The 24004-nt window shown below is 58.3% G+C and overlaps 3 protein-coding genes across 8 annotated transcripts; 2 read left to right on the top strand and 1 right to left on the bottom strand.

Annotated features, from left to right (window-relative positions):
• Positions 1 to 478, top strand: CTXND2 (cortexin domain containing 2). Its single transcript, XM_068175020.1, has one exon. The coding sequence runs from the start codon at positions 121 to 123 to the stop codon at positions 292 to 294; it is 174 nt and encodes a 57-aa protein (XP_068031121.1). The 5' UTR covers positions 1 to 120; the 3' UTR covers positions 295 to 478.
• A 2101-nt stretch (positions 479 to 2579) lies between these two features.
• SETDB1 (SET domain bifurcated histone lysine methyltransferase 1) lies at positions 2580 to 18032 on the top strand. 4 transcript variants are annotated; one of them, XM_068174918.1, is made up of 21 exons: positions 2580 to 2802; positions 3004 to 3170; positions 3497 to 3534; positions 3653 to 3752; positions 4071 to 4241; positions 4516 to 4717; positions 5640 to 5713; positions 6003 to 6193; positions 6560 to 6737; positions 7195 to 7315; positions 9455 to 9613; positions 9989 to 10579; positions 10985 to 11101; positions 11379 to 11548; positions 12464 to 13086; positions 13583 to 13611; positions 13725 to 13854; positions 14399 to 14555; positions 14927 to 15141; positions 15504 to 15592; positions 16072 to 18032. In XM_068174918.1, the coding sequence occupies exons 1-21, from the start codon at positions 2591 to 2593 to the stop codon at positions 16187 to 16189; spliced, it is 3852 nt and encodes a 1283-aa protein (XP_068031019.1). In that variant the 5' UTR covers positions 2580 to 2590; the 3' UTR covers positions 16190 to 18032. The 4 variants fall into 4 exon arrangements, with proteins under 4 accessions (XP_068031019.1, XP_068031016.1, XP_068031018.1 ...); XM_068174915.1 differs by lacking the exons at positions 4071 to 4241; positions 14399 to 14555; positions 14927 to 15141; positions 15504 to 15592; positions 16072 to 18032 and having other exon boundaries at positions 13725 to 14359; XM_068174917.1 differs by lacking the exons at positions 10985 to 11101; positions 11379 to 11548; positions 12464 to 13086; ... (4 more) ...; positions 15504 to 15592; positions 16072 to 18032 and adding an exon at positions 7623 to 7816 and having other exon boundaries at positions 9989 to 10170.
• Positions 16570 to 22996, bottom strand: CERS2 (ceramide synthase 2). Of its 3 annotated transcripts, none has more exons than XM_068174972.1 (11): positions 22882 to 22996; positions 21187 to 21361; positions 20621 to 20738; positions 20415 to 20533; positions 20174 to 20231; positions 20043 to 20093; positions 19747 to 19839; positions 19456 to 19584; positions 19266 to 19372; positions 19006 to 19159; positions 16570 to 18810 (listed from the first exon to the last, which is right to left on the bottom strand). In XM_068174972.1, exons 2-11 carry the CDS (start codon positions 21357 to 21359, stop codon positions 18682 to 18684), a joined length of 1131 nt encoding a protein of 376 aa, XP_068031073.1. In that variant the 5' UTR covers positions 21360 to 21361; positions 22882 to 22996; the 3' UTR covers positions 16570 to 18681. The 3 variants fall into 3 exon arrangements, with proteins under 3 accessions (XP_068031073.1, XP_068031074.1, XP_068031075.1); XM_068174973.1 differs by having other exon boundaries at positions 21187 to 21360; positions 22894 to 22989; XM_068174974.1 differs by having other exon boundaries at positions 21187 to 21360; positions 22869 to 22986.
• Between the last annotated feature and the right edge of the window lie 1008 nt (positions 22997 to 24004).

Raw genomic sequence — 24004 nt, 5'->3', positions numbered from 1 at the left:
AAGGAACACCCACCTGAGGGTCCCTGGAGCCAAGGAACACACACCCGAGGGTCCCTGGAGCCAAGGGACACCCACCCGAGGGTCCCTGGAGCCGTGACAGCCACACCTGCGGGTCCCTGTATGGAGACCCCCACGGTGCTGCCCGCCATGGACGTGGACAAAGCCGTGGCCACGGCCTTCGTGGTGCTGCTGGGGCTCTTCCTCCTCGCCATGACCGTGCGCTGCGCCCGGCTCGTGGTGGATCCCTACAGCGCCATTCCCACCTCCACCTGGGAGGAGGAACCCATCAACTGACCCCCAAAATCCCTCCGGGAGCCCCAAACCCCGCAGGGTGCTCCGGTGAGCCCCAGCCTCACCAGCAGCACCCATTGCCTGAGAGCTGCTGGAAGCTCCAGCACCGCACCTCCAGGAACCCACCCTTCCTCCGGGAACCCCAGTGCTCCCCAGTTTCCCCCAGTGCTCCCCAGTTTCCCCCAGTGCTCCCCAGTTTCCCCCAGTACTCCCCAGTTTCCCCCATTGCTCCCCAGTTTTCCCCCACTGTTCCTCAGTTTCCCCCACTGTTCCTCAGTTTCCCCCACTGATCCTCAATTTCCCTTATTGTTCCCTATTTCCCCCACTGCTCCCCAGTTTCCCCCACTGTTCCCAATTTCCCCCATTGCCCCATTCCCCCCCCATTTCCCCAATTTTCCCCAATTCTCCCATTATTCCCCATTCCCCCCCATTTCCCCACTGCTCCCCAAATTTCCCATTGCTCCCCATTCCCCCCCATTCCCCCACTGCTCCCCAATTTTCCCATTATTCCCCCATTCCCCCCTGCTCCCCAATTTTCCCCATTTCTCCCATTATTCCCCATTGCCCCCATTTCCCCACTGCTCCCCAATTTTCCCCAATTTTCCCATTATTCCCCATTGCCCCCCATTTCCCCACTGCTTCCCAATTTCCCCCATTTTTCCCATTATTCCCCATTGCCCCCATTCCCCCAATTTTCCCATTATTCCCCATTGCCCCCCATTTCCCCACTGCTCCCCAATTTCCCTCATTGATCCTCAATTTCCCTCACTGTTCCCAATTTCCCCCATTGCCCCCATTCCCCCCCATTCCCCCACTGCTCCCCAATTTTCCCCATTTCTCCCATTATTCCCCATTGCCCCCATTTCCCCACTGCTCCCCAATTTTCACCATTTTTCCCATTATTCCCCATTCCCCCACTGCTCCCCAATTTTCCCATTATTCCCCCATTTCCCCACTGCTCCCCATTTCTCCCATTATTCCCCATTGCCCCCCATTTCCCCAATTTTCCCCATTCCCCCCCATTTCCCCACTGCTCCCCAATTTCCCCCATTTTTCCCATTATTCCCCATTGCCCCCATTCCCCCCATTCCCCCACTGCTCCCCAATTTTCCCCAATTTTCCCATTATTCCCCCATTCCCCCACTGCTCCCCAATTTTCCCCAATTTTCCCATTATTCCCCCATTCCCCCACTGCTCCCCAATTTTCCCCAATTTTCCCATTATTCCCCCATTCCCCCACTGCTCCCCAATTTTCCCATTATTCCCCCATTCCCCACTGCTCCCCAATTTTCCCATTATTCCCCCATTCCCCCACTGCTCCCCATTTTTCCCATTATTCCCCCATTCCCCCCTGCTCCCCAATTTTCCCCATTTTTCCCATTATTCCCCATTCCCCCCCATTCCCCCCTGCTCCCCAATTTTCCCATTATTCCCCCATTCCCCCCTGCTCCCCAATTTTCCCCAATTTTCCCCAATTTTCCCCATTCCCCCCATTCCTCCCCAGTTTCCCCCACAGCCCCCCACTCCCCCCATCGCCCCGCCGTGCTGCACACCCCTCCGCGGTGCCGGTTATAAAGGACCGTTCCCGGCGGGGCCGCGGGCGTTCGCTACCGGCCCCGCCGGCCCCAAACGGCTCCGGGGCCGCGGGGCCGCCCTCAGGCACGACCCCTGGCGCCTTGGCCTCCCTGGTTTGTAACCGAGCGGGGCCGGCCGTGCACGGCAGCCCCCGGGGGCAGCGGCCAGCTGGCGACCGCCGGTTCGCGCGGGGTTTCTCCCCGATTCCAGAGGAATTCCTTTTGCCCCCGAACGCCGCCGGTTCCGCCGCCGGTTCCGCCGCCGGTTCCGCCGCCGGTTCCGCCGCCGGTTCCGCCGCCGGTTCCGCCGCCGGTTCCGCCGCCGGTTCCGCCCCACACGCACCGGCACCGCCAGGGGGCGCGCGCGCGCAGGAAGTGACGTCACGCGGCGGGCGCGCCGGGCTCCGCTGCCGTTCTGCTCCGGTTCGCCGGCACCGGCGGCGGTGAGTGAGGCGAGGCGAGGCGAGGCGAGGCGAGGCGGCCGGGGCTGAGGGGAAGGGGAGGCCTCTGAGCGTCTGTGGGCGGCTGGGCTGGACGGAGCGGGCTGGGAGAGGATGAGGGGGAAGCGGTGTGGGGTGCTGAGGGGACCCGGCGGGGCTGTGAGGGGACACTGAGGCAGGGGAAGCTGGGGGAGCTGCCATGATCTCCCTCCCTCCCCTCTCCAACCTCTCCTCCCTCACCTCACCTTCCTCCCCCGGCCTGGTGTAACCTCAGGCGCGGCAGAGATGGATTCCCAGGACGTGGAGGAGCTGCAGCAGGAGGTGATGGAGGAGCTGGGAATCTCCATGGAGGAGCTCCAGGAAATCATCGACAAAGAGGTGGAGAACTCGGAGTGGGTGAGGCAGCGGAAGCAGCAGCTGGAGGAGCTGGAGCAGTGCATGAGGCACAAGGAGGAGGAGGTGGCCCACGTTGACCAGCTCATCGACGACGCCGTGAGGTGCGTGGGCCCGGAGTGAGCGGGAATTCCCGGGAGGGGGAGGCGGGGGTTCGCTCCCGTTCCCCTCAGGGCAGACCCTCGGTGTGGGTGGTTAATGAGGCACGCTGCCAGCTGTCCCCCCACCGCGAGGCTTTTCCAGCCTTCCCGCTTCCTGGCCATCGCTGCGGGACTGGGGAGGCACGGCAGGTTTCCCTCCCCCAGGGCCATGGACAAGTGCGAGACGCTGGCCAAGGAGCTGTACTCCATGATGGGCCTGCAGTACCGGGAGAGCAGCTCCGAGGACGAGGCGCCGGCGGCCGCGGAAGTGATCGAGATCCCGGACGAGGAGGACGACGACGTCATGAGCGTGGACTCGGGCTGGAAGCGCAGTTGAGTGTCCCCAGCAGGGCCAGGGGACGGGGTGGGGATAAAGGAATGCTCTCAGCTCATGGGGAGCATCTGCCAGGTCCTGTTGGTGTCCCAGAATCCCTGGAGTCCCAGACTGGGATTTCGCTCCTTTCCCACCTGGCTCGCCGTTGTTGCCATCAAATAATCCCATGTGAGGCTGGGGAAGAGCCTTGTCCGGCTGGATTTCCTGGCAGGGATTTGGGATGGGCACTTTCCCCTGTTCCCTCTGCTTTCTGTGATTTAATTAGGATGGATTTTTTTCCCCACAAAAAAAGGTTTTAAGCCACTGTTTTCTCTTCGCTCACAGGCAGCAGCAATCCCAGAATCTCCAGGGATCAGAGTCTGGTGAGTGGGGGGGCCCTGGCTAGAGATGTTTCCTCATGTGGGGTTTTCCCGAGACGCAACGTTGTGCTAGGTGCAAAATCCCTAAAGTTTTTCTGTGTTTCCCTCCTCTTTCCTCCAGCTGCGGGAAGCAATGGCTGCCATGAGGAAATCTGCCCGGGATGTTGCAAAATTCATGGATGCTGTAAACAAGAAAACGAACTTGCAGGAAGCACAGAAAGGTGTGGGAGATTCCAGGGGCTGTGTGCCCTGGCCTTGGGCCTTTTCTTCCCAAAATGGGAAAACAAAGGTCTGCTTTCCCTGCTAGAAATCTCCATTCGCAGTTATTGATCCCAAACTGCTATTTGAATTTAGGGTGTATGGGTTCTGAACTCGTGCTTTTTTCCCAGGCTGTTTCCATTTAGTGAAAAGGAGCCACTTGGGCTTCCTGAGGGGAAGGAAGGCAGGAATTCTTCTTCCAGAGCTGAGCTTCCAGCTGTGTGCCAAGAAGGGAGCGTTGGGTGATTCAGGACTGACTTTCTGCTGTTGTTCCTTGGTAGATGCACAACCCCCTCAGGAATCTCCTGGCACTGCCCAGCCCGTCACTGTCCCTGCAGCCCCTAGCAATGATCTCAACACTGATGGGGACCTCAAAGTGGGCATGAGGATTTTGGGGAAAAAAAGAACCAAGACGTGGCACAAGGGGACGCTGATTGCCATCCAGACGGTCGGTATGTGCCGTGCACGGGGCTTTCCCGGGATTTTCGGTGGGAAACCTGGATTAAAAGGTGTCAGAGCACCTGGAAGGGATTGTGGGAGCAGCACACCTCCACTGCTTCACCCTCCAGATTAAATCCTGAAAGGCTTTGGAGTGAATTCTGAGTTAATTCTGAATAAACGGATCTCGGAGTGACCCAGAGCGTTGGATTTCTGCTGTGAAACCACGTGGGTTTTGTTTATTTTCCCCTTTATTTATCTCCTGTTTGCCTTAAAATGTCCTTCCAGGCGCCGGCAAGAAATACAAAGTGAAATTTGATAACAAAGGAAAGAGTTTGCTCTCGGGCAACCACATTGCCTACGATTACCACCCATCTGCCGAGAGGCACCACGTGGGCCGGAGGGTGGTGGCCAGGTACAAGGATGGCAATCAGATGTGGCTCTATGCTGGGATCGTGGCTGAGACCCCCAACGTGAAGAATAAAGACAGGTATTCCTCATTTCCCGTGGTCACACGCCCCCATCTCTGCTTCTTTTTTTTTTGTTTTAGAGAAAAAAAAAAAAAAGGGTTTATTTGAATACCCTTCAGGTGCTGAATTGAGCCCTCCCCCGGGATTGTGATTTTGACTTTCTTCATCTTTCTTATCTCTGAAAACTCAGGGTGGAGCTTCCACTCTTGCTCATGGCCCTGAGACAGGAATTAGATCTGCTAATTTATTCAAATTATCACCCAAATGTTGAGTCTGGGCTCCTTGAGGCAGGGAACAGTGGGAGGAAATAGGAGCCCTGGGAGGGTAGAGTGGCAGCAGTGATGCCAAAGCTCTTCAGGGGGAGAAAGAGCAGGTTTGGAGCAGCTTTTTTGGGAACAAAAAAAGGGCAAGGCTGCTCTGATCTATTGAAATAAAGATTTGTGGTTTTCCTGAAGTGATTGATAAAGGATTTAATGTTCCCAGATCTGATGTAAATTGTGTTGGATTTTATCTGATGCATTTAATAACTGAAAATGAGCTGAATTTCATACTCAAATTGCAACTTTTGTCCTGGTTGTCATGCTGATCCCCCATCCTGCAGCTTTTGTACAGCTCCAGGACTTGGAGTCATTACTCAGAGTCACTAAATGGGTGCCTTATCCATCTTCCCTGCAGAAACCAGCAGCAACTAAACATTTTCTCTTCCTTTATCTCCCTTTCCTGGGGCACAGAGGGGATTTGGAGCAGAGGAAAAGGGCCTGGCTGGGAATTGTTCTGTTTGAGCAGCCGTGGAGAGCACAGGGAGCATTTGGAGCTTTTCATTCTGTCCTCACCCAGGACTGGGCTGTCTCCAGGAGGAGCAGGAGAGGTTCTCCACTTCCATTCCGTGGTGGGAGAAGTGTTCTCTTCAGCTCCCATCCCTAATTCCCGTTTGTTTTCCAGGTTCCTGATCTTCTTTGACGATGGCTACGCGTCGTACGTGAAGGAGTGGGAGCTGTACCCGGTCTGCCGGCCACGTGAGTGATCCCTGTCCCTCTTGGCCTGCAGAGCTTTTGGGTCTTTGGAGGAGCCTGGGTTCAAAAAAGGGCGTGTCCCTTGTGGTGCTGAGCCTGAAGACATCTGAAATCCTGGTTTATTGCCAGGGTGGGTTCAGGATGCCCCACCACCAACATTCCAGCCCTTGGGATCACCCCTTGATTGACCTTAGTAAAAATGCAGCTGCGATATCCTTAAAAAAAAAATTAAATTAAATGTTCTCTCTGTTTTGTCCTACTCCTTTTCTCCCTTGTGTCCCTTTCCAAACAGTGAAAAAGGCCTGGGAAGACATCGAGGATGTTTCCTGTCGGGATTTCATTGAGGAATACATCACTGCCTATCCCAACCGGCCCATGGTGCTGCTGAAGAATGGGCAGCTGATCAAAACGGAGTGGGAAGGGACCTGGTGGAAATCCAGAGTGGAAGAAGTGGATGGAAGTCTGGTGAAAATCCTTTTCCTGGTAGGAATTTCCCTTCTCCCATTAGGGTTAAATTTGAGGCTGGGGATCTGATTAGTTGTTTTCCTTGTTAATCATGGAAATACTGAGGTTGGAAGAACCTCTGTGATCTTGGAGTCTGAGGCCCTGAACCGCATGCCCAAGTGCCACATCCACAGGAGTTTTGGACAATTCCAGGGACAGTGACTCCACCACTGCCCCGGTCAGCCTGCCAGGGCATGAACACCCTTTCCAGGAAGAATTTTTCCCTGATACCTGATTAGAGATTTCAACATAAATAATTGCGTTTGACAATTTATTGTCTGTTCTGACTGCTGTTTGTCAATCCTCATTGTTGTCTCCTTGTGCTCTCTCTATGTCTCACTCCAGGAAGCTCTTCCCATGGGAACTGCAAGTGTTTCCTTCTCGTTCCCACAAGAGGACAAACGTTGTGAGTGGATTTACCGGGGTTCCACACGCCTCGAGCCCATGTTCAGCATGAAAACTTCCACAGCTTCCACCCAGGAAAAGAAGCAAAGTGGGCAAACCAGGACTCGTCCCAACGTTGGTTGGTGGCATCTTTTGGTTTCATTTCGATCCTGGGATTTAACTGGAGGGTGGTTTGGGTTTTTTAGCAGAATTCCTGGAGATTTCAGGTTTCTAGGTTTTGGGTTTTTTTCTTTTTTTCTGGCAGGAGTTATCAGATTTCCAGCAAGTCTTTTCCCCTGGCACAGGAGGCTTAGATTTCTAGGGTTTTTGTCCTTTGGCATAGGAGATTTAGATTTCCAGTGGGATTTTTCTCCTGGAATAATGCCACAAAATCAAACTGCACTTGGGTGAAGTGACCAGAATTTTTGGGGGAGTTGCTGTGCTCTGAGCTCGGTGATGATCCACCATTAACCCCAAATCCCTCTGGTTTTGTTCCTTCCAGGAACAAGTCAGTGTCTTGGGGCCCATACAGCCAACTTGGGGTAACATTAGAGATTTTTCCTGTTGACTCCCTGGTTTTTCACCTTCCCTACCAGGTGCTGTGAGGAGCAAGGGCCCTGTGGTCCAGTACACCCAGGATTTAGCAGGAACCGGTCCCCAGTACAAGACTGCAGAGCCAGCTGCGCGTCCCACGTCTCCTCAGCCTGCGGAGATGGAGTGAGTACCAGAGCCATCTCCAGCACCTTCCACCTCTTTGCTTCTCTCCAGCACTCAGCTCTCTCAGGCATCACCTTTTCTGTGCAGAGGAATCCTGCAGGCGTCCTCCGTGGCTTTAGCCATGATTTTGGGGGAAAACTTTTACCTAAAGCTGCTGGATGAATAACTGGGGGCGGGAGCTGAGAGCCAACACTCCCCGAGCCAAATATTCCTCCTCAGGGCTAAAGCTTCGCACTTGCCTTTCCAAATTAGACCTTTGCTCTTTCTCTTCCCAAAATCTGAATTGCTCCCTCGTGTCACGATCCAGGCGCTGGCCCCCGGCTGCCTTGTGTCCCTCCACTTGGACTGACCTGCTCGCTGACCTCGCTGGGAATTCGGGATCAGTGGTCGGTCCCGGTGGGCACGGAGCAATCCACGGCCAAGCCGCTGCCAGGGGCCCAAGGGGGACATTCCCGGAGCTGCAGGCTGAAGGAGGCCTGGAGGAAGGAGGAACTCGGCTTGGTGATGAAGGGAGTGTGTTGGAGGACACCAGGGAACCTGGGAATGTGCTCGGGGACTTCGTAGGGGAGGGAGAGGCTCTCCCAGATCATTTTTGCCAGCACTGTGGATTTCCCATCCGGATTTACGGCCGCCTGGCCCCGTGCCAGCACTTCTTCTGCTCTGACTGTGCCCTGCTGGTGGGGCACGAGGGAGGCAGGACATGTCCCAGGTGTGAGCAGCCTGTGCAGGAGGTCAATCTTTGCTCCCCGCAGGCTCTCCAGGTGTAGCAGCAGCTCAAACCCCACCTGCCCCAGCCGGGGGTCTTGGTGGCTCCTCTCCAAGCAGCATTGCAGTTTAACCCAGTTTACCCCTGGAAATGCTCCCTCTGTGCTGGTCTGACCAGGATTTGGGAGGGGAAGCCACAAGAACGTCACCTTTTCCATAACGCCAGAGAGATCCTGGGTGCTGAAGGAGGTCCTGGAACGCACGGCTGGGCCCCCACCCCTGCAGGTCCCCCACGTGCAGGGAAGAGCTGGGCTGGGACTGGGACACCCCAGGACCATGGGCAGTGTCACAACACGAAGACAACCGAGCTGGACCTGCAGCCCCGTGTGTCATCACCGAATCCTTTCCCATTCAGGCCTTGCAGTGCTTTACAAGGAATTTTTTCCCTCTTGGGCTTGGCTTTAGGACGTGGTTTTTGTGCAGCTGCTTCCCTGCCCTTAAATCCCAACTGGCCCTGAAGAGGGGCAGGAGGCAGCCAGGCCTGGCCGTGTCCGTGCTGGTCCCAGGGATTCTGAGGGGTTCAAACACTTGGATTTCAGATTATTAAAACTAAGAACAGTCTCCTCACTCTGGTGTCTTGTTTCCTCTGAGGAAAGCCTGGGTTTCTCCCCCCTCTTTCAAGTTCTTCTCGGTGTTGTCACCACTTCTGACTGCTTTAAGCCCATTTTTCCTCTTGCTCTTTTTGAGATGTGTTTGAACACTTTGCTTTCAGGCAGCTGTTGGCAGAAACCCTCGCCCCTTCCTCCTCCTCTTTGTCTCCTCCCTTTCTCCCCAATAACCTCACTGTTTTTCCTCTTCAGCAGCTGGTTTGGTGTCGTTTTCTGTTTTATTGATGTAAATCGGTTGAAAACCTCCTGGAATGGTTTGGAAACCTGCAGTTGATTGAAAAACCTTGAAATAAGTTGAGAACCTGTTTTTTTAAGAGCCCCTGCTAGCTCTTTCATCAGGGATGTTATTACATTCACTTGCACAGTCTTATCTTGTTCCTTAGTCCTTGCAAGAGAATCCTCTGGATTTGTTCCTCCCACTCAGGCCTGGTTGAGTTTCTGGAAACTCTAGTTTCTGCTAATCCAGGGGTTTCTTCATGGCCTGGTTTGTCCAGCTTCCTGGGATTAAGGCCTTGGGCATCCTTGTTACCTTTGCCTCATTTCAAAATCAGAAGTCACTTGGAGCTGTAGCTGAGTTCTGAAATTCGGAGTGGTTGTGGGATTGCTGTAGCAGAAATAGCCAGAAATGGGCTGATTTTCACACTTACTAGGAAAAAAAACACTGCTAGGATTCTTCTGTGTTTCTGAATTCCATGGGGCAGTGTTATTTTGATTCCCACCAGTTGCTTTTCCACGTTCCAAATCATCTTCTTCTTCCCTCCTGCAGATGCTCCGACACCCAGCTGGTCCAGGGCAGAAAGCAGGTGGCCAAGAAAAGCACTTCCTTCCGTCCTGGCTCCGTGGGCTCCGGGCACTCGTCCCCGTCCTCCCCCGTCCTCGGGGACACCCCGGTGGCCGGGAGGACCCTCCCGGCCCCGCAGCACCGGTGAGCAGAGCTCTGGTTGGGACACATCCGTGAGTCCTCCCATCTGGGATGTTGGGACACACGCTGTGCATGCTGGTGGGGGTTCAGCAGCTCACGTCGTGGAGCGGTGGAATCACTGAGGCTGGAAAAGCCTCTGAGTTCATGGAGTCCCCCCCGGCACTGCCAAGGGCACCACAGAGCCATGTCGCCAAGTGCCACATCCAGCTTGTGTTCTGAGCACTTAGAGGGGTGGTGACTTCACCACCTTCCAAAGCCTGACCACCCAGCTCCTGCTGGTCACACTGCGGCCGGTCTAAGCCAGGTGCCGTTGCCCACCTGGCCTCGTGTCCAACCTCTGTCCACCCGCACAGCCCCATGTCTCCTCTCTCCCCGCAGCGTCCCCAGCGGCGGCCCCTCTCAGCCCTTCCACGGGATGATGGACCGCGTTCCCAACGAGCCGTCCTACCGTGCCCCGCTGGAGAAGCTCTTCTACCTGCCCCACGTGTGCAGCTACGCCTGCCTGTCGCGGGTGCGGCCCATGCGCAGCGACCAGTACCGCAGCCGGAACCCGCTGCTCATCCCGCTGCTCTACGACTTCCGCCGCATGACGGCGCGGCGCCGCGTCAACCGCAAGATGGGCTTCCACGTGCTCTACAAAACGCCCTGCGGGCTCTGCCTGCGCTCCATGCACGAGATCGAGCGCTACCTCTTCGAGACGGACTGCGACTTCCTGTTCCTGGAGATGTTCTGCCTGGACCCCTACGTGCTGGTGGATCGCAAGTTCCAGCCCTACAAGCCCTACTACTACATCGCCGACATCACCAAGGGCAAGGAGGACGTGCCCCTGTCCTGCGTCAACGAGATCGACAACACGCCGCCCCCGCAGGTGGCCTACAGCAAGGAGAGGATCCCCGGGAAAGGGGTGTACATCAACACCAGCTGGGAATTCCTCGTGGGCTGTGACTGCAAGGATGGCTGCAGGGACAAGTAGGTGACTGCTCCTGGGTGAGGGGACAGCACTGTGGGGCTGTGTGAGGTGCCCAGGGAACACCCCAAGGTGGATCTGCTCTGGGATTTAAACCCATGCAGGTCAGTCCGTTGAGGGTTTCGTGGTTTGGGTTGGAAGGGACATTAAAAATCACCCAGGTCCAACTCCTGACACGGGCAGGGACACCTTCTGCTATCCCAGGTTGCTCCAAGCCCCATCCAACCTGGCCTTGGATACTTCCAGGGATGAGAAATCCACAGCTTCTCTTGGAATGGAGTGGAATCAAACCACTTCTCTTGGTTTTGATTCCAAGTCAAACCCTTTGTGCCCATCTCTGCCTAAAGATGTGATTTATTTTCCTGTCTCCAGACTGATCTCGTGGGTTTTCCTGTGTCTCTCTGCAGATCCAGGTGTGCCTGTCACCAGCTGACCATCCAGGCCAGCGGCTGCACCCCTGGAGGGGTAATCAACCCCAACTCAGGCTACCAGCACAAGCGGCTGGAGGAATGCCTCCCAACAGGGTGAGCAGAGCCCTCACAAGCTCCAGCCCCAGATCCACTGAGAGGGAATTGATCCTGGGTATCCCAGTGCAGGTGTGACCACCTGCCTCTGGTCTTGGTTCTTCTTCCAGTTGTGGAATGGTTTGGGTTGGAAGGGGCCTTGAGGATCATCCAGAACATGGGTTGCTCCAAGCCTGGTCCTCTGCGACCTCTGTGCCTATCCCCAGCACTGCCAACAGCCGCAGACTTCGGGCTGTTTCTGTGTCCTGGAAGTTGTCACCCTTCTCCTTTCTTCCAGCGTTTACGAGTGCAACAAGAGGTGCAAGTGCAACGTGAACATGTGCACCAACCGCCTGGTCCAGCACGGCCTCCAGGTGCGGCTGCAGCTCTTCAAGACCCAGAACAAAGGCTGGGGCATTCGCTGCCTCGACGACATCGCCAAGGGCTCCTTTGTCTGCATCTACGCAGGTGGGAGCTCACCTGGCACGTGGAAACCTCTTCTGTGGAAAGAGGGGTGGCCAGAGATGGGAATGGAGCTGGGGAAGGGGTTGGAGCACAGGGAGAAGGGTCTGGAGAGCTCCCGAGGAAGCTGGGGGGACTTATCCTGGAGAAAAGAAGGCTCGGGCGGGACCTTTTGGCCCTCTCCAATGCCCTGGGGAGGTTTAAGTTGGACATCCAGGAAAATTTCATCCTGGGAAGGGCAGTCAGGCACTGGCAAGGCTGTCCAGGGGAGGTGGGAGAGTCACTGTCCCTGAAACTGCTCAAAAGCATGTGGATGTGGTACCTGGGGACATGGCTCAGGGGTGGCCTTGGCAGTGCTGGAGGGAACAGTGGGACTCAGAAGCTCTTCCAACCTCAGTGATTCCATCATTCCAAAGTGCAGCGGAAGGGGTGTGAAGCTCCTGCCATGCCCGTTTTGGGGGACTGGAGGGTGAAAACTGAGCTGATGAACTTCCCCAACGCTGCAAGAGCCCTCGTGGTGGCAGTGCCAGTGTCACAAGACATCCCCCGGGCTGTCCTTGAGGTGACCCAACCCCAGCCCTGCTTCCTGCGCTCAGCAAACCGGCTGGGCCCGGCACAGCCCACGAGATGCAGAAGTTGCACTGGGGTTGCGTTGGCTCTGGAGCACAGCCAGAGCCTCTCTGCTCTTCCAGCCCTTCCAAGGCTCTGCTTCAGCTGCTCTGTAGAGATTTCTGGGCTGAAAAATCTTGATTTTAGCTCAACCATAAGCTTCAGGGTTTTGCTACATCAAGAAACGGGGTTATGTTGTCTTTTCCCAGCCCAGCTTTGGAATAAAGGGGTGTCATCCCTGTTTTCTCCTCCAAAGTGAGCTTTGGAGAGGATAAAAGAGAAAACTCACCCTTCGTTTTCTGCCTCCCCCAGGAAAAATCCTCACGGATGACTTTGCTGACAAAGAGGGGCTGGAGATGGGTGACGAGTACTTTGCCAACTTGGACCACATCGAGAGCGTGGAGAACTTCAAGGAGGGCTACGAGAGCGACGCCAAGTGCTCCTCGGACAACAGCGGCGTGGACCTCAAGGATGACGACGACGACGAGGAGAACACGGGCACGGAGGAGCTGGAGGAATCCAACGAGGACAGCTCGGACGACAACTTCTGCAAGGACGAGAGCTTCAGCACGAGCTCGGTGCTGCGCAGCTACGCCACGCGCCGGCAGACGCGCGGCCAGCGCGACCACGGCCTCTCGGAGACGGCCTCCAAGGACTCGGGGCTCACGCGGCCCCTGGGCCACAACGAGCCCGCCACGGCCCCCCCCTGCAAGCTGCCCGTGTCCGAGGAGATCTCCAAGAACAAAGTGGCCTCGTGGCTGAGCTCCAGCAGCGTGGCCGAGGGCTTCCAGGACAGAGACGGCGCCTCGTCCTTCAGGATGGGTGAAGGAGGAGAAGCCAAGGCTGTGAAGATGGAGATCCCTGCAGAGAGGGAGAAGGGCTGTGCTTCCACGCTGGGAGATCTGAACGGAGAGGCAAAGGCAGCCAAGAAGGAGGTGAGGGGAGAGATGAGGGAACAGGAGAGGTAAAGGCAGGGAGGAGCTCCTGCTCCAGTGGCTTTTCTCCCCATACAGCACATCCTGGGGGACTGGGGGCCTCTTGGATGTCCCTGTGCTCAGCTGCCCTGGCTTCTCTGGTGGGTCAGGGAGGTGCTTTTCCCCTCCCAGGGAGGGAGTTGGTGGCCCAAGAGGCTGCAGAAGTCACTTGATGCGAGCAGAGCTGAACATCCTCCTGCCTGGGGACCTGAGGGACATGGCTGGGGAGAGCAGGGACATGGAGGTGGTCCCTGTCCACCCCCTGCTCCAGGGAGGGCACTTGGAGTCTCCCAGGGAGGGGTATCTCCACGCTGGGTGTCACTGGATGTCACACTGAGTGTGGGGACAGGCAGCGTCTCACTCCTGAGCTGGCATTTTGGGGAACAATTCCATAGAAAGGCTGGAGAGTGCTCGGGAAGGGAGAGATTCCAATCATCTGTGCTTCTCCCCTCTGCAGGAACCTGAAGAATCCACCAAAACTCCTGGGTAAGATTCCTTAAATCGTTCTTTCCTGTCCTGTGGCACAATTTCCACCTGGCCTGTGGGCAGTTTCCCTGGAGATCCAGCTGTGACCTGCTCTTGTTGTCCCAACCCTGCAGGCTGAGCAGCTTGGGAAGGAGGTATGGCTACAACCCCTGCCCGCCCAGGCTGGAGGGGATCCACAGGCCGGTGAGTGGGACGGTGCTGCTGCAGAGCCGCCGGCAGTCCCTGGCCCCGCCGTCCTCGGAGGTGAGCAGGACCCCCAGGCTGGAGGAGCCTCCCCCAGACCCCTTCCTTAGCAACCTTGAACCTTATTTTGGGTTGTTTTCTGCCTTTGGTTCCCAGCTGAGCACAGGGGTTTGTGGCTGTAGGTGTGATTTCTTGGAGGGCAGTCGATTTCCTTTGGATTTTGGGGGTCTTTTGTGGATCTGAACAATCAATAAAAAAAAGAGGAGAGCGTGGGATTTGGGTCGGATTTGGCACCTTGGTTTGCACACCTGGGACACATTGTATGGCAGAGCCATCTGCAGGAAGCCATCCTGGTGAACTATCCTTGGTTTTTGGGGACTTCTCCCTTCCCTTTGAGCACCCAATGCTCCAGGATCTCAAGCAGAACTCAGCAGCCCCCCCAAAATCCCACAGGTGTTCCAAACACTGACCTGTGCCATGTGGTGCCCAGAGGGGGGATCCCTTTCCAAAGGGAAGGAACAGAGGGGGTGAGCTGGAGGACAGCACCATATTCCTGGGGAAAAGGGAGGCTGGGGTGCACTCCAGGGGCTGTTCCTGTCCCCAGAATGTGCTGATGGTGTCGAGCAGCAGCGACAGCGACGAGGAGCACAGGGCAGGGCAGGCCCCGGGCACAGCCAACGACAGCGACGACATCCAGACCATTTCCTCAGGATCCGAGGAGGAGGAAGGGGAGGACAAGAAAAATCCATCGTCTGGGTCAGGTGAGGGGGGAGACGAGGGCTGAGGGTGAGAAGTTTTGGTTGGAAAGCACCAGGAAGGGCTCGTGAGGCTGTAGCAGCTGCTCCTGCTGTGTCCCACAGCTGAGGTTGGAACCTTCCCCATGTGTTTGGCAAGACAGAACTGCAAAATCTGCTCCTCAAAACCAGCTGGTTTTGGGTATTGTAAGAAAAAGCAACAGTGAGGCTTACGGTGGGTCTGCAGGCTGGGCTGGCTTGATTCCAGGAGCCATCCCGGCGAGGTGTTTTGGCTCTGAGGGCTTTGCCACCTCTTGAGTGGAGCAGCAGGGGGACCAGCAGGGTCGGGGACAGCACTGCCCCAGGTTCCTCTGCTGGAAGGTCCCATCTCATGGCAGGTCCCGTGAAGAGACAGGTGGCTGTGAAATCCACCCGAGGCTTCGCCCTGAAGTCCACCCACGGCATCGCCATCAAATCCACGCCGCTGGCGGCGGCCGACAAGGGCGAGAGCGCGGGGCCCGTGCGCCGCAGCACGCGGCAGTTCTACGACGGGGAGGAGAACTGCTACATCATCGACGCCAAGCTCGAGGGCAACCTGGGCCGCTACCTCAACGTGAGTGGGCCACGGGCACGCCTCGGGGCTGAGCTGCCTGCTCAGTGGGGCTGTTCCTCCCCAAGACTAGGGAGAAGGGGGAAAGGAGGAGGTTTGGGAGGATGATGCACCTTCGTGAGTGAAAGAGCAGCTGCTCCGGCCTGGTGGGAGCAGGAATGGCCCCGTCAGTCCTTCCAGAGCCCGTTACCTTTGAGTGTGGATCTTGTGACTCACGCTGGGCGTGCAGCCTGTTCCAGCAGGATTCCGCTGGATGCAGCGGGCAAACCAGGAATGCTGCTTGTTTATAAAGGCTGTGTTCAGTGCTGGCAGCTCGGCCTCCCTGCCCGGGCAGCAGCTCAGGCTCTCCCCTGTTGCCGTTACAGCACAGCTGCACCCCAAACCTCTTCGTGCAGAACGTCTTCGTGGACACCCACGACCTCCGCTTCCCCTGGGTGGCCTTCTTCGCCAGCAAGTGAGTCCTGGAGTGCTGGGAGGGGCTGAGGATTCCTGGGCTTTGGTGGGACCTGGCTCCATGGCCAGGGCTGGGTGTTTGCTGCTCCTGGAAAATCCATTCCCAGTTTCCCGTCATTCCTGTGCAGAGAAAAACCTTGGTGGCAGGTGAAATCCTCTCTTGTGCTGGGAATCTTGGTGTGATTCCCACCAGTTTTAGACCTTCCCAAAGGGCAGAGCGAGGCATGGAGCAGCCGATTTCCCTTGCTGTTTTACTCCCAAATCTTTGAGTCGCGGTGAATCCCTGCCGTGTGCCTCCCTGCTCCTCCAGTGAATCCTCACAGGAATAATTCATCAGGGAACTTTATCCCTTTCTCCCTGGCTGCCTCAGCCTCGTCCTGGAGCGCTCACATGGAAGTGTGGCTTCCTTCTATCATCCAGTTTCTCCTCTTTTCTGGAACAGTCTCCTCACCCATCCCCTGTGGTTTTTTTCCTTCCCAGGCGGATCCGAGCCGGCACGGAGCTGACCTGGGATTACAACTACGAGGTCGGCAGCGTGGAGGGCAAGGAGCTGCTGTGCTGCTGCGGGGCCATCGACTGCCGGGGCCGGCTGCTCTGAGCCACCCCTGCTTCCCAGCAGCTCCCACTTCCCCAGAGGCCTGGTGCTCACTTTCCCTCAGTGAGGGTAAAGTTTCTTCTCAAGAGGTTCTCAGTTCTCCCGTTCACCTGGAAAATCACAGACGGACACGGAGCAGGGACGGACTCGGGCTGTGCTGGGGGGCGATTCCCAGCCCCTGGGCTTCTCCCACCTTCCAGAGGCTCCAGTTATCCCACAAGACAACGGGCTCCCTCAAGGAATGAGCTTTTCCTGCTCTCTTCCATCTTTCCACCAAATGTAAGGCGCAAACCTCCTTTTTCCAGCAGCAAGCACTTCCCCAGTATTCCTGGGAAGTGCTTCCCAGTTGGGAATGAGGCCTTGAAAAAGTGGGAGGGAGGATGGTGGAAAGAATCCCTGGAAGACTGGACCAACCAGGATTTATAGAACTCAAGCAACAAAAGACAAAAATTAAGTATCTGTCTTCACCTGTGAGCTGTAAAGAATCTTTTAGTTGCTAAAAAGCAATAAATGTTCGTTTTTCTATTAAAAACAACCTACCCCAATCTTGAGACACAGCAAAGAGCCCTGAAAAAGCAGGGTTGAACTGCTGCCATCATCCTCGTTTCCGTGGGGTTTGCAGGAAAAATGCCAGATGTGGATGGGCCCAGGCAAAGGGCTAAGGAGCTCCCACATTTTCACCTTTCCTTCACCTTTCCTCAAAACAAACACTCCTTAAACCCTCCACTTGGGAAAATTACAGAGGAACGGGTTGGGATTTTTTTGAGGAAGTAGATCCGGTGCCTCTGCCCATCTCCAACCCTCCCAGAACGTCACGGAGAGCCCCAAGCTTGGCCCAAACTCCTGCAGGGCGGTGGCAGCTGGGACAGCCCCAAACTGGCTTTGGGTACCTGGGCAGGGCAGGGAGGAAGCGGCGCCGGCCCCGTCCGGCTGCTGGCCACGAGTCCCCACGGAAAATCACCGGGCTCTGGCAGCCACGGGTGTGGGGCTTGGGTTTCTTTTTTGTTTAGGGGCAGGAAGGAGGGAAGGCACCGGGGCAGATCCAAAGGGTTGGGAAAAAAAAAACCAAACAAACCCACTCTTGAGAACTGCAAAGGAGGTGAGGTTTGACAAAGTGGGGTCAAATCTCACATTGTTGACGTGGAAAAACCCAATCTGGGGGTGGTGGAGTTGATTCCAACCATCCCAGCCCCCCATAACCAACACCAGCCCACTCAAGGCAGCCCTGCACAAGAGAGGCTTGTTGGGTTTTTTCCCTGCTAAATAACTTTTTTTTTTTTCTTTGTAAAATAAAACCTTTCTGGGGCCTCCTGGAGCTCCAGTTGCATCCTGAGCATCCACCTGAATGGAGGCTTTGTCATCCCAGCGGGGCTGCAGCTCCTCAGGGAACCCAAACCCACGCTCCAGCCTGGGCTTGAAGACTTGGAGAACTTTTAGGAGAAAAAAAAAAAACATATAAAAACCATCAAAATCCTCAACTCTGCCCATTTTTAGCACTGCCTAAGGGAACTATGCCAAAATAACCCCCCAGCCCAGGGCCATTGTGCCACTCACAGAATATGCCCAAATCCTGTTAATTTTTTTTTTACCCAAGTTTATTAGTTTTTTAACTTTTAATATATTTAACCTTTTATTTAAAAAAAAAAAAAAAAAAAAACAAAAAACCAACAACAAAACACGTTTTGGTCTGACATTGGTTAATGGTCCTTTTCCCCCCCACCCCACCCCACCCCAACCCTCCGTGCTGGGAGGTCTCACAGCATCCCCGGGGGATGCAGGAGACAGAGCCAAGCCCGGCTCCTTCTGTCTTCCAAATAAATAGAAAGAAAAAGAAAAAAAGGAAGCATCAGTTGGAAATTTGTCCTGTTACAGCTGGGAGAGGCCACGGAGAGGGAGAGACTCAAAATCCATTTTACCGAAGAGAAATGAGAGGATTAAACTCTGTGAGACACAAGGAGTGACTCAGCCCCGCAGCTTCCTTCCCCCAAGTACTTCCACAGTGTCATCCCATCGTTTAGGCACTCAAACACCCAGGAATTCCCTGCTCCTCCCTCCCAGTTCAGTGGAGCAGGGGCTGAGCCGGCTTTTCCAGCCGGCCACAGGCCAGGGAAAGGGGTTTTTCTTTTTCCCCTCCCTCCGGTGAAGGAATGGTTGGGAAAGTAGGAATAACACAGAGCCCGGCAAGGGGCTGGGGCCGAGCTCTTTGGCCAGAGCCAATCCGAGGGGCTGCGGGGCGGGAAGGAGCCATCCCGGTGGGACGGGAGCCATCCCGGTGGGACGGGAGCCATCCCGGTGGGGTCCCCGCCTGTCCCGGGGAACCGCAGTGGATTAAGGCAGCGGGTGAGAGGTGGAAGGGCACCAGCGGTGAGTGTGAGGCAGAGCTGCGGCCCCGCTCCGTAGGGGCTGGGCCCGGCAGGCACCCCGGGGTCCCGGTGTGGAGCGGCCGGAGGGGCCGGGCCGGTGGCAGGAGGTGGCAGCTCTCGGGTCCGGGGCACTCAGTCGGTTTTGCGGTGGTTGTTGTTGAGGACGGGGTGGCCATTGGAGAGGGGCCCGTTCTTGGCCACCTCCTCCTCCTCCTCCGAGTTGTCCGTCTCCTCACGGTCGCTCCGCTCATCCTCCACCACCTGTGGGCAGAGGGAAAAGGGGGTTCAGGCAGCAGACCGCCATTTTCCTGCGGTGCCTCAGTTTCCCTATTGCAACCACAGCGGTTTCTCCCCACCGAGGGCTCTCTGGGGTCTGGGGTCTCCCCTGCCAAGCCCCATCCTCCATCCACCCCGAGTGGCTCCTTCCCCCAGGACGTCCCCACGGCCCCCTCTCACCTTTCCAGTTATGAACTTCTGGGCCATGCGGATGATGAGGTAGGCCCAGAAGATGTGCAGCAACTGCAGCACCACCATCATGAAGTTGAAGAAGTAGTAGCCAAAGAAGGCGGGGTAGAGATCCAGCGGATAAAACACCGTGCAGTGCATGATCCTGCCAGGAAAAGCCACTCCGGTCACGGGCAGAACCAGCATCCCACCCCCCGTGAGACTCTCCCCAGCCCCTGCCTCAGTTTCCCCCGCTCCCCAGCGGAGCTCACCAGAAGGGCAGGATGACCAGGCGGGTGATGATGAAGACGGCGGCGAAGACGATGAAGATGTTGTTGCAGGTGTTCCTCCACCCGGCGTAGTTGAACATCTTGGCAGACTGAGGGGGCAGAGGGGGTGAGCTGGGGAGGGGGCACAGGACGGGCCAGGTGGTGACAACAGGGGAGGGGGGGACACACCAACCTCCAGCAGATAATCCGAGGAGTCGTGCAGGGCCATGATGAGCGTCCCGGCGCGGGTGTAGTTGGCGAACCAGGAGAAGCTGATGAGGATGATGGTGGCGACGTGGTGGATGATTTGCTCTTTGAAGTCCTGTGCCCAAAAGCAAAAGGGAGCTCAGCAATGGGGCGGCGTGGGGAGGTTACAGCAGCTCCCATCCCACAGCCCCTGCGTGTCCCTCCTGCCCACCACGAGGGTGAAGAAAACCCTGCCGAGATGTCCCAGCGTCTCCCACCCCCTCCCAGAGCCCCTCACCTTGCGCTTGACGTCGGAGGCGATGCTGAAGAGCAGGGACCAGTAGAAGGAGAGCTCGATCATGTAGTACCAGTACTGCGAGGGCAGCATGCTCTGGGGGCAAGGGACACGTTGGGGGGGTCCTCTGTGTCCCCCTGAGGGGGTTGGTCCCCTTCTGTGAGCACCATCTGGGTGCCCTGAGCACCCCCAAACCCCCAGGGGTGCCAAGAGGCCCTCCTGCACCCCCAGTTCCCACTGCTGATCCTGGTGCTCAGGAAAAGCCGAGGGCTGGCAGCTGGGACGGGATCCGTGCTCACCTGGATGGGGTATCCCTTCCACACCTCCCGGAGGTCGTAGAACCAGGGTTTCTGCAGGATGGGGAGGGGGAGACACAGGAGTCAGAGGGGCCAGGGGGGCTGGGGGAGCACGGGAGGGGGGCAGTACTCACATCCACTATGACAGCCATGCCAGCAATGAAAGCAATAAGGTAAAAGGTGAATCTCCAACTGGAAAAAGGAAGCAGACGGTCCTCAGACGGGCACCGGGGAGCAGGAGGGAGGAGGACGGACCCACCGGCCACAGATCCCGCGTCTCCCACCCTCCCAGGCAGCTCCTGTCCAAGCTGAGACGGCCAGAGCTCCCCCCGGGTGGAGGGACAGTGACACCAGGCAGGAAAGAGGGGGTCTCACCTGGCCTCCCGGAATTTCTTGAGCAGGCTGGGCCGGTCCTGGTTGCGGCGGCGGCGGAACCAGCGCTCGACCTGGCGCACGGTGCAGCCGCTCTTCTTGGAGAGCATCTCCACGTCGGCCTGGGGACACCAGGGCAGCCCCACTGTGTCACACAGCCCTGGCTCTGCCACCCTCACCCCCCACCAGGCACCTCTGGGGACCCTCACCTGCTTGGGGTGTTTGGTGGTGGCAGCATAAAACTTCTCCAGCACCGCATTGGGGGTGGCTTTTAACCGGACCTTCTCCTTGACGTTCAGGAGCCCGGCCAGGGGGGTGGCCACGTACCTGGGGAAGGAGTTGGGGGACATAAACGTCCCCATTCCTGTCACCTGGATGATTTGGTCCCATCAAAGCCACACAGGGACCCACAACCACTCAGTGCCTCGGTCTCCCCATACTGCTGCGCCTCCTCCAGGGTGGGTTTTGCCACAGGGGAGCCCCCCGGGTCCCTCTGTCACGGGCTGTCCCCACGCCGTTGAAGGGTGGCCCCCCCTTCTCTCGCCATCCCGACAAAGCCGGGTCTGTTCCCATTGTTTGCCCAACAAACCGCTCCCTGAACGCCGTGTTTGTGCGGGGAAGGGGGAGCATGTGGGTTTGTAGGGGGGGGATCAGGACCCCCAGCTAGGCTGAGCACAAGGTGCCACATCCCAGGGTTCAGCCACAGCCCCCAGGGCACGGGGAGAGCAGGATCAGGGGCTCAGGATCTGTCCCCATCCCCAGGGAAGGGACTCACGTCTCAAAGAGGTGCCGGACAACGAGGAAGAGGAAGGCCAAGGGGAGGGTGATGTACAGGTCAGAGGCTTTGGCATAGACTCGCCCATCCCGGTCCTCCAGGTCAGCCCAGGTGAGGTTTGCCGGGAGCCAGAGCCGTTCCCACCAGAAATAGCTGTACAAGGTCTGAAACATGCTGAGGGGAGGGAAAGGGGGAGAGGTGAGGGGGGCATCTCCGAGGAGAGGGCTGATCCCACACCCCAGGCACCCCCGTTTCCACCTCTGTCCCAGGGAGGCCCCGGTGAAATCCCCGTTGGAGCGGCCGGCGCTCGGCTCGGGCACCGAGGGACTTTGCTCCCTGCAGCCCGGAGGTCAGAGGGTGATCATTAACAGGGGCCCCAGCCCCGCTCCCAACCGGGCTGCTTCCAACCGGGCTGCTTCCAAACCGGCAGCCCGGGTCCCTGGAGCCAGCCCGAGGGAAGAGCTGGGCTCCCGCCTCCGCACCCACACCGGGATCGCAACCCCGGCACTGCAGCGCGCTCAGGAGCAAGGAGAAACCCCCGACTTTGGTTTCCCCCCCGACTTTGGTTTTCCCCCCGACTTTGGTTTCCCCCCGACTTTGGTTTCCCCCCCGACTTTGGTTTCCCCCCCGACTTTGGTTTCCCCCCCGACTTTGGTTTGGTGCGCATCCCGCGGCTGATCCCAACCCGGCTCCCGGTGGGAAACGGAGGCACGGAGCCCACCGCCAGCCTTCCGAGGCCAGCCACAGCACCAGCCTTGCGGGATTAGGGATTTGCTGGCGACACAATGAGCACCTTTGTGCCTTAAAAAGGCTCCGGACGGGCCCCGGCAAGGGGGAGCGGGGGAGCCGCCCCTCGCCGCGGGGTCAGCGCATCCCGGCTCCCCGTCCCTCGCCACCGGCCGCTTTTGGGGAGCCCCGCGGGGTCGGGATGGGCTCGGTTGGGATCGCAGCCCCCGGGCCAGCGAATCCCCAACACGGCGCGGGGATTGTGGCGAGGGCCGGGGCGGCTCCGCTCCGCTCCGCTGGGGGAGGAAGAGGAACCACGGTGGCCGGTTTCGCAAGGGCAGGCGGGAGGGAGGTGCCGCAATTCCCGAGTCCCGCGGCTGTGCCGCGGGCAGGTAACGGGAGGGGAGCGTGGGAGGACGGGGTGAGGCCCCGGTCAGGGCCGGCAGCTCCTTCTCCCCCGGGGCACCGGCAGCACGGCGCGATGTCCCGGCACCGCGGACGCCGAGCCGGTGGAGGAGGGGGCAGCGCCAGGCCGGACCCTTCCCCCAGAGGTGATTTTAGGAGCGATCCTGCTGGAAACCGACAAAACCCCGACGTTTTCAAGTCGTGGACAGAAAATCGGGACCGGGAGGGATCCGGGCCCGGGGGCTGCGCGCCCTACCGGGACGGGGGGCAGCGACCCCGGCGGGGCCCGAGGCGGCTGTGGGGCCCGGGCTACGGCCCCGGGGGGCCCCGCCTCCGGCCGGCCCCGCCCGGGCAGCCCCGGGGGGCTCCGCCGGACCCCGGCCGAGGGCGGATCGAGGCCCGGGATGGCTCCGGTGCGCGCCCAAGGCCCGCAGAAAGGCCCGGCCGCGGCCCTGGCGCGGGGGGGGGGACGAGCGGGAACCATCCCCGCGGCCCCCGCCGGGCGGCCCCTCCCGCAGCGGGGAGGCCCCGCCGGCCCCGGCCGCACTCACCCGCAGCCGCCGCCGGAGCCCTCACGGAGCCGCCGCTCGGAGCCCTCACGGAGCCGCCGCTCGCCCCCTCCGTCCCGCGCGCGCCCCGCGCCAGGCAGCGGCGGCAGTGACGTCACCGCAACCCGGGAGTGACGTCACCGCAACGCCGCGGGGAACGGCGCCCGCCGTGGGGCGGGGCGGGGCGGGGCCCAGGCGTGAGCAATCAACCGCCGAGGCGGGATCCGTGCACCCCCTGTAGAGCCCGGGGTGCCCCCTATAGACAGCCCTGTATGTGCCCCATATAGCCCCCTATAGAGCCCGGGGTGCCCCCTATAGACAGCCCTGTATGTGCCCCATATAGCCCCCTATAGAGCCCGGGGTGCCCCCTATAGACAGCCCTGTATGTGCCCCATACAGCCCCCTATAGAGCCCGGGGTGCCCTATATCCACCCCCTACAGACAGCCCTGTATGTGCCCCATATACCCCCCTATAGAGCCCGGGGTGCCCCCTATACACCCCCTATAGACAGCCCTGTATGGGCCCCATATGCCCCACCTACAGACCCCGAGTGCCCCCTATACACCCCCTATAGACAGCCCTGTATGTGCCCCATACAGCCCCCTATAGAGCCCGGGGTGCCCCATATCCATCCCCTATAGACAGCCCTGTATGTGCCCCATATACCCCCCTATAGAGCCCGGGGTGCCCCATATCCACCCCCTATAGACAGCCCTGTATGTGCCCCATATAGCCCCCTATAGAGCCCGGGGTGCCCCCTATAGACAGCCCTGTATGTGCCCCATACAGCCCCCTATAGAGCCCTGGGGTGCCCCCTATAGACCCCCTATAGACAGCCCTGTATGTGCCCCATATACCCCCCTATAGAGCCCGGGGTGCCCCATATCCACCCCCTATAGACAGCCCTGTATGTGCCCCATATATCCCCCATAGAGAACCCGGGGTGCCCCCTATACACCCCCTATAGACAGCCCTATATGTGCCAGATGTACCCCCGTATAGAACCCGGGATGCCCCCTATGGACCCCCTATAGACAGCCCTGAGCCCCCTATATCCCCCCTATACACCCCTATAGACCCCGGGGTGCCCCATATCCACCCCCTATAGACAGCCCTATATGTACCCCATATACCCCCC

Source organism: Anomalospiza imberbis, chromosome 29 (genome assembly GCF_031753505.1).
Source record: "Anomalospiza imberbis isolate Cuckoo-Finch-1a 21T00152 chromosome 29, ASM3175350v1, whole genome shotgun sequence".
Lineage (NCBI taxonomy): Eukaryota > Metazoa > Chordata > Aves > Passeriformes > Viduidae > Anomalospiza > Anomalospiza imberbis.
This window is presented reverse-complemented; position numbering and strand designations above follow the sequence as displayed.

Bases quoted from the DNA above. Each gene is read 5' to 3' on its own strand.
- CTXND2 (XM_068175020.1), top strand. From the start codon at position 121: ATGGAGACCCCCACGGTGCTGCCCGCCATGGACGTGGACAAAGCCGTG.
- SETDB1 (XM_068174918.1), top strand. From the start codon at position 2,591: ATGGATTCCCAGGACGTGGAGGAGCTGCAGCAGGAGGTGATGGAGGAG. The intron at 5,714-6,002 runs GTGAGTGATCCC...CTTTCCAAACAG, and splicing joins GTACCCGGTCTGCCGGCCAC to TGAAAAAGGCCTGGGAAGAC. The intron at 7,316-9,454 runs GTGAGTACCAGA...TCCCTCCTGCAG, and splicing joins CCTCAGCCTGCGGAGATGGA to ATGCTCCGACACCCAGCTGG.
- CERS2 (XM_068174972.1), bottom strand. From the start codon at position 21,359: ATGTTTCAGACCTTGTACAGCTATTTCTGGTGGGAACGGCTCTGGCTC. The intron at 19,585-19,746 runs GTGAGGGGCTCT...TTTTGGGCACAG, and splicing joins CCTCCGACGTCAAGCGCAAG to GACTTCAAAGAGCAAATCAT. The intron at 19,160-19,265 runs GTGAGCTCCGCT...TTTTCCTGGCAG, and splicing joins CTGGTCATCCTGCCCTTCTG to GATCATGCACTGCACGGTGT.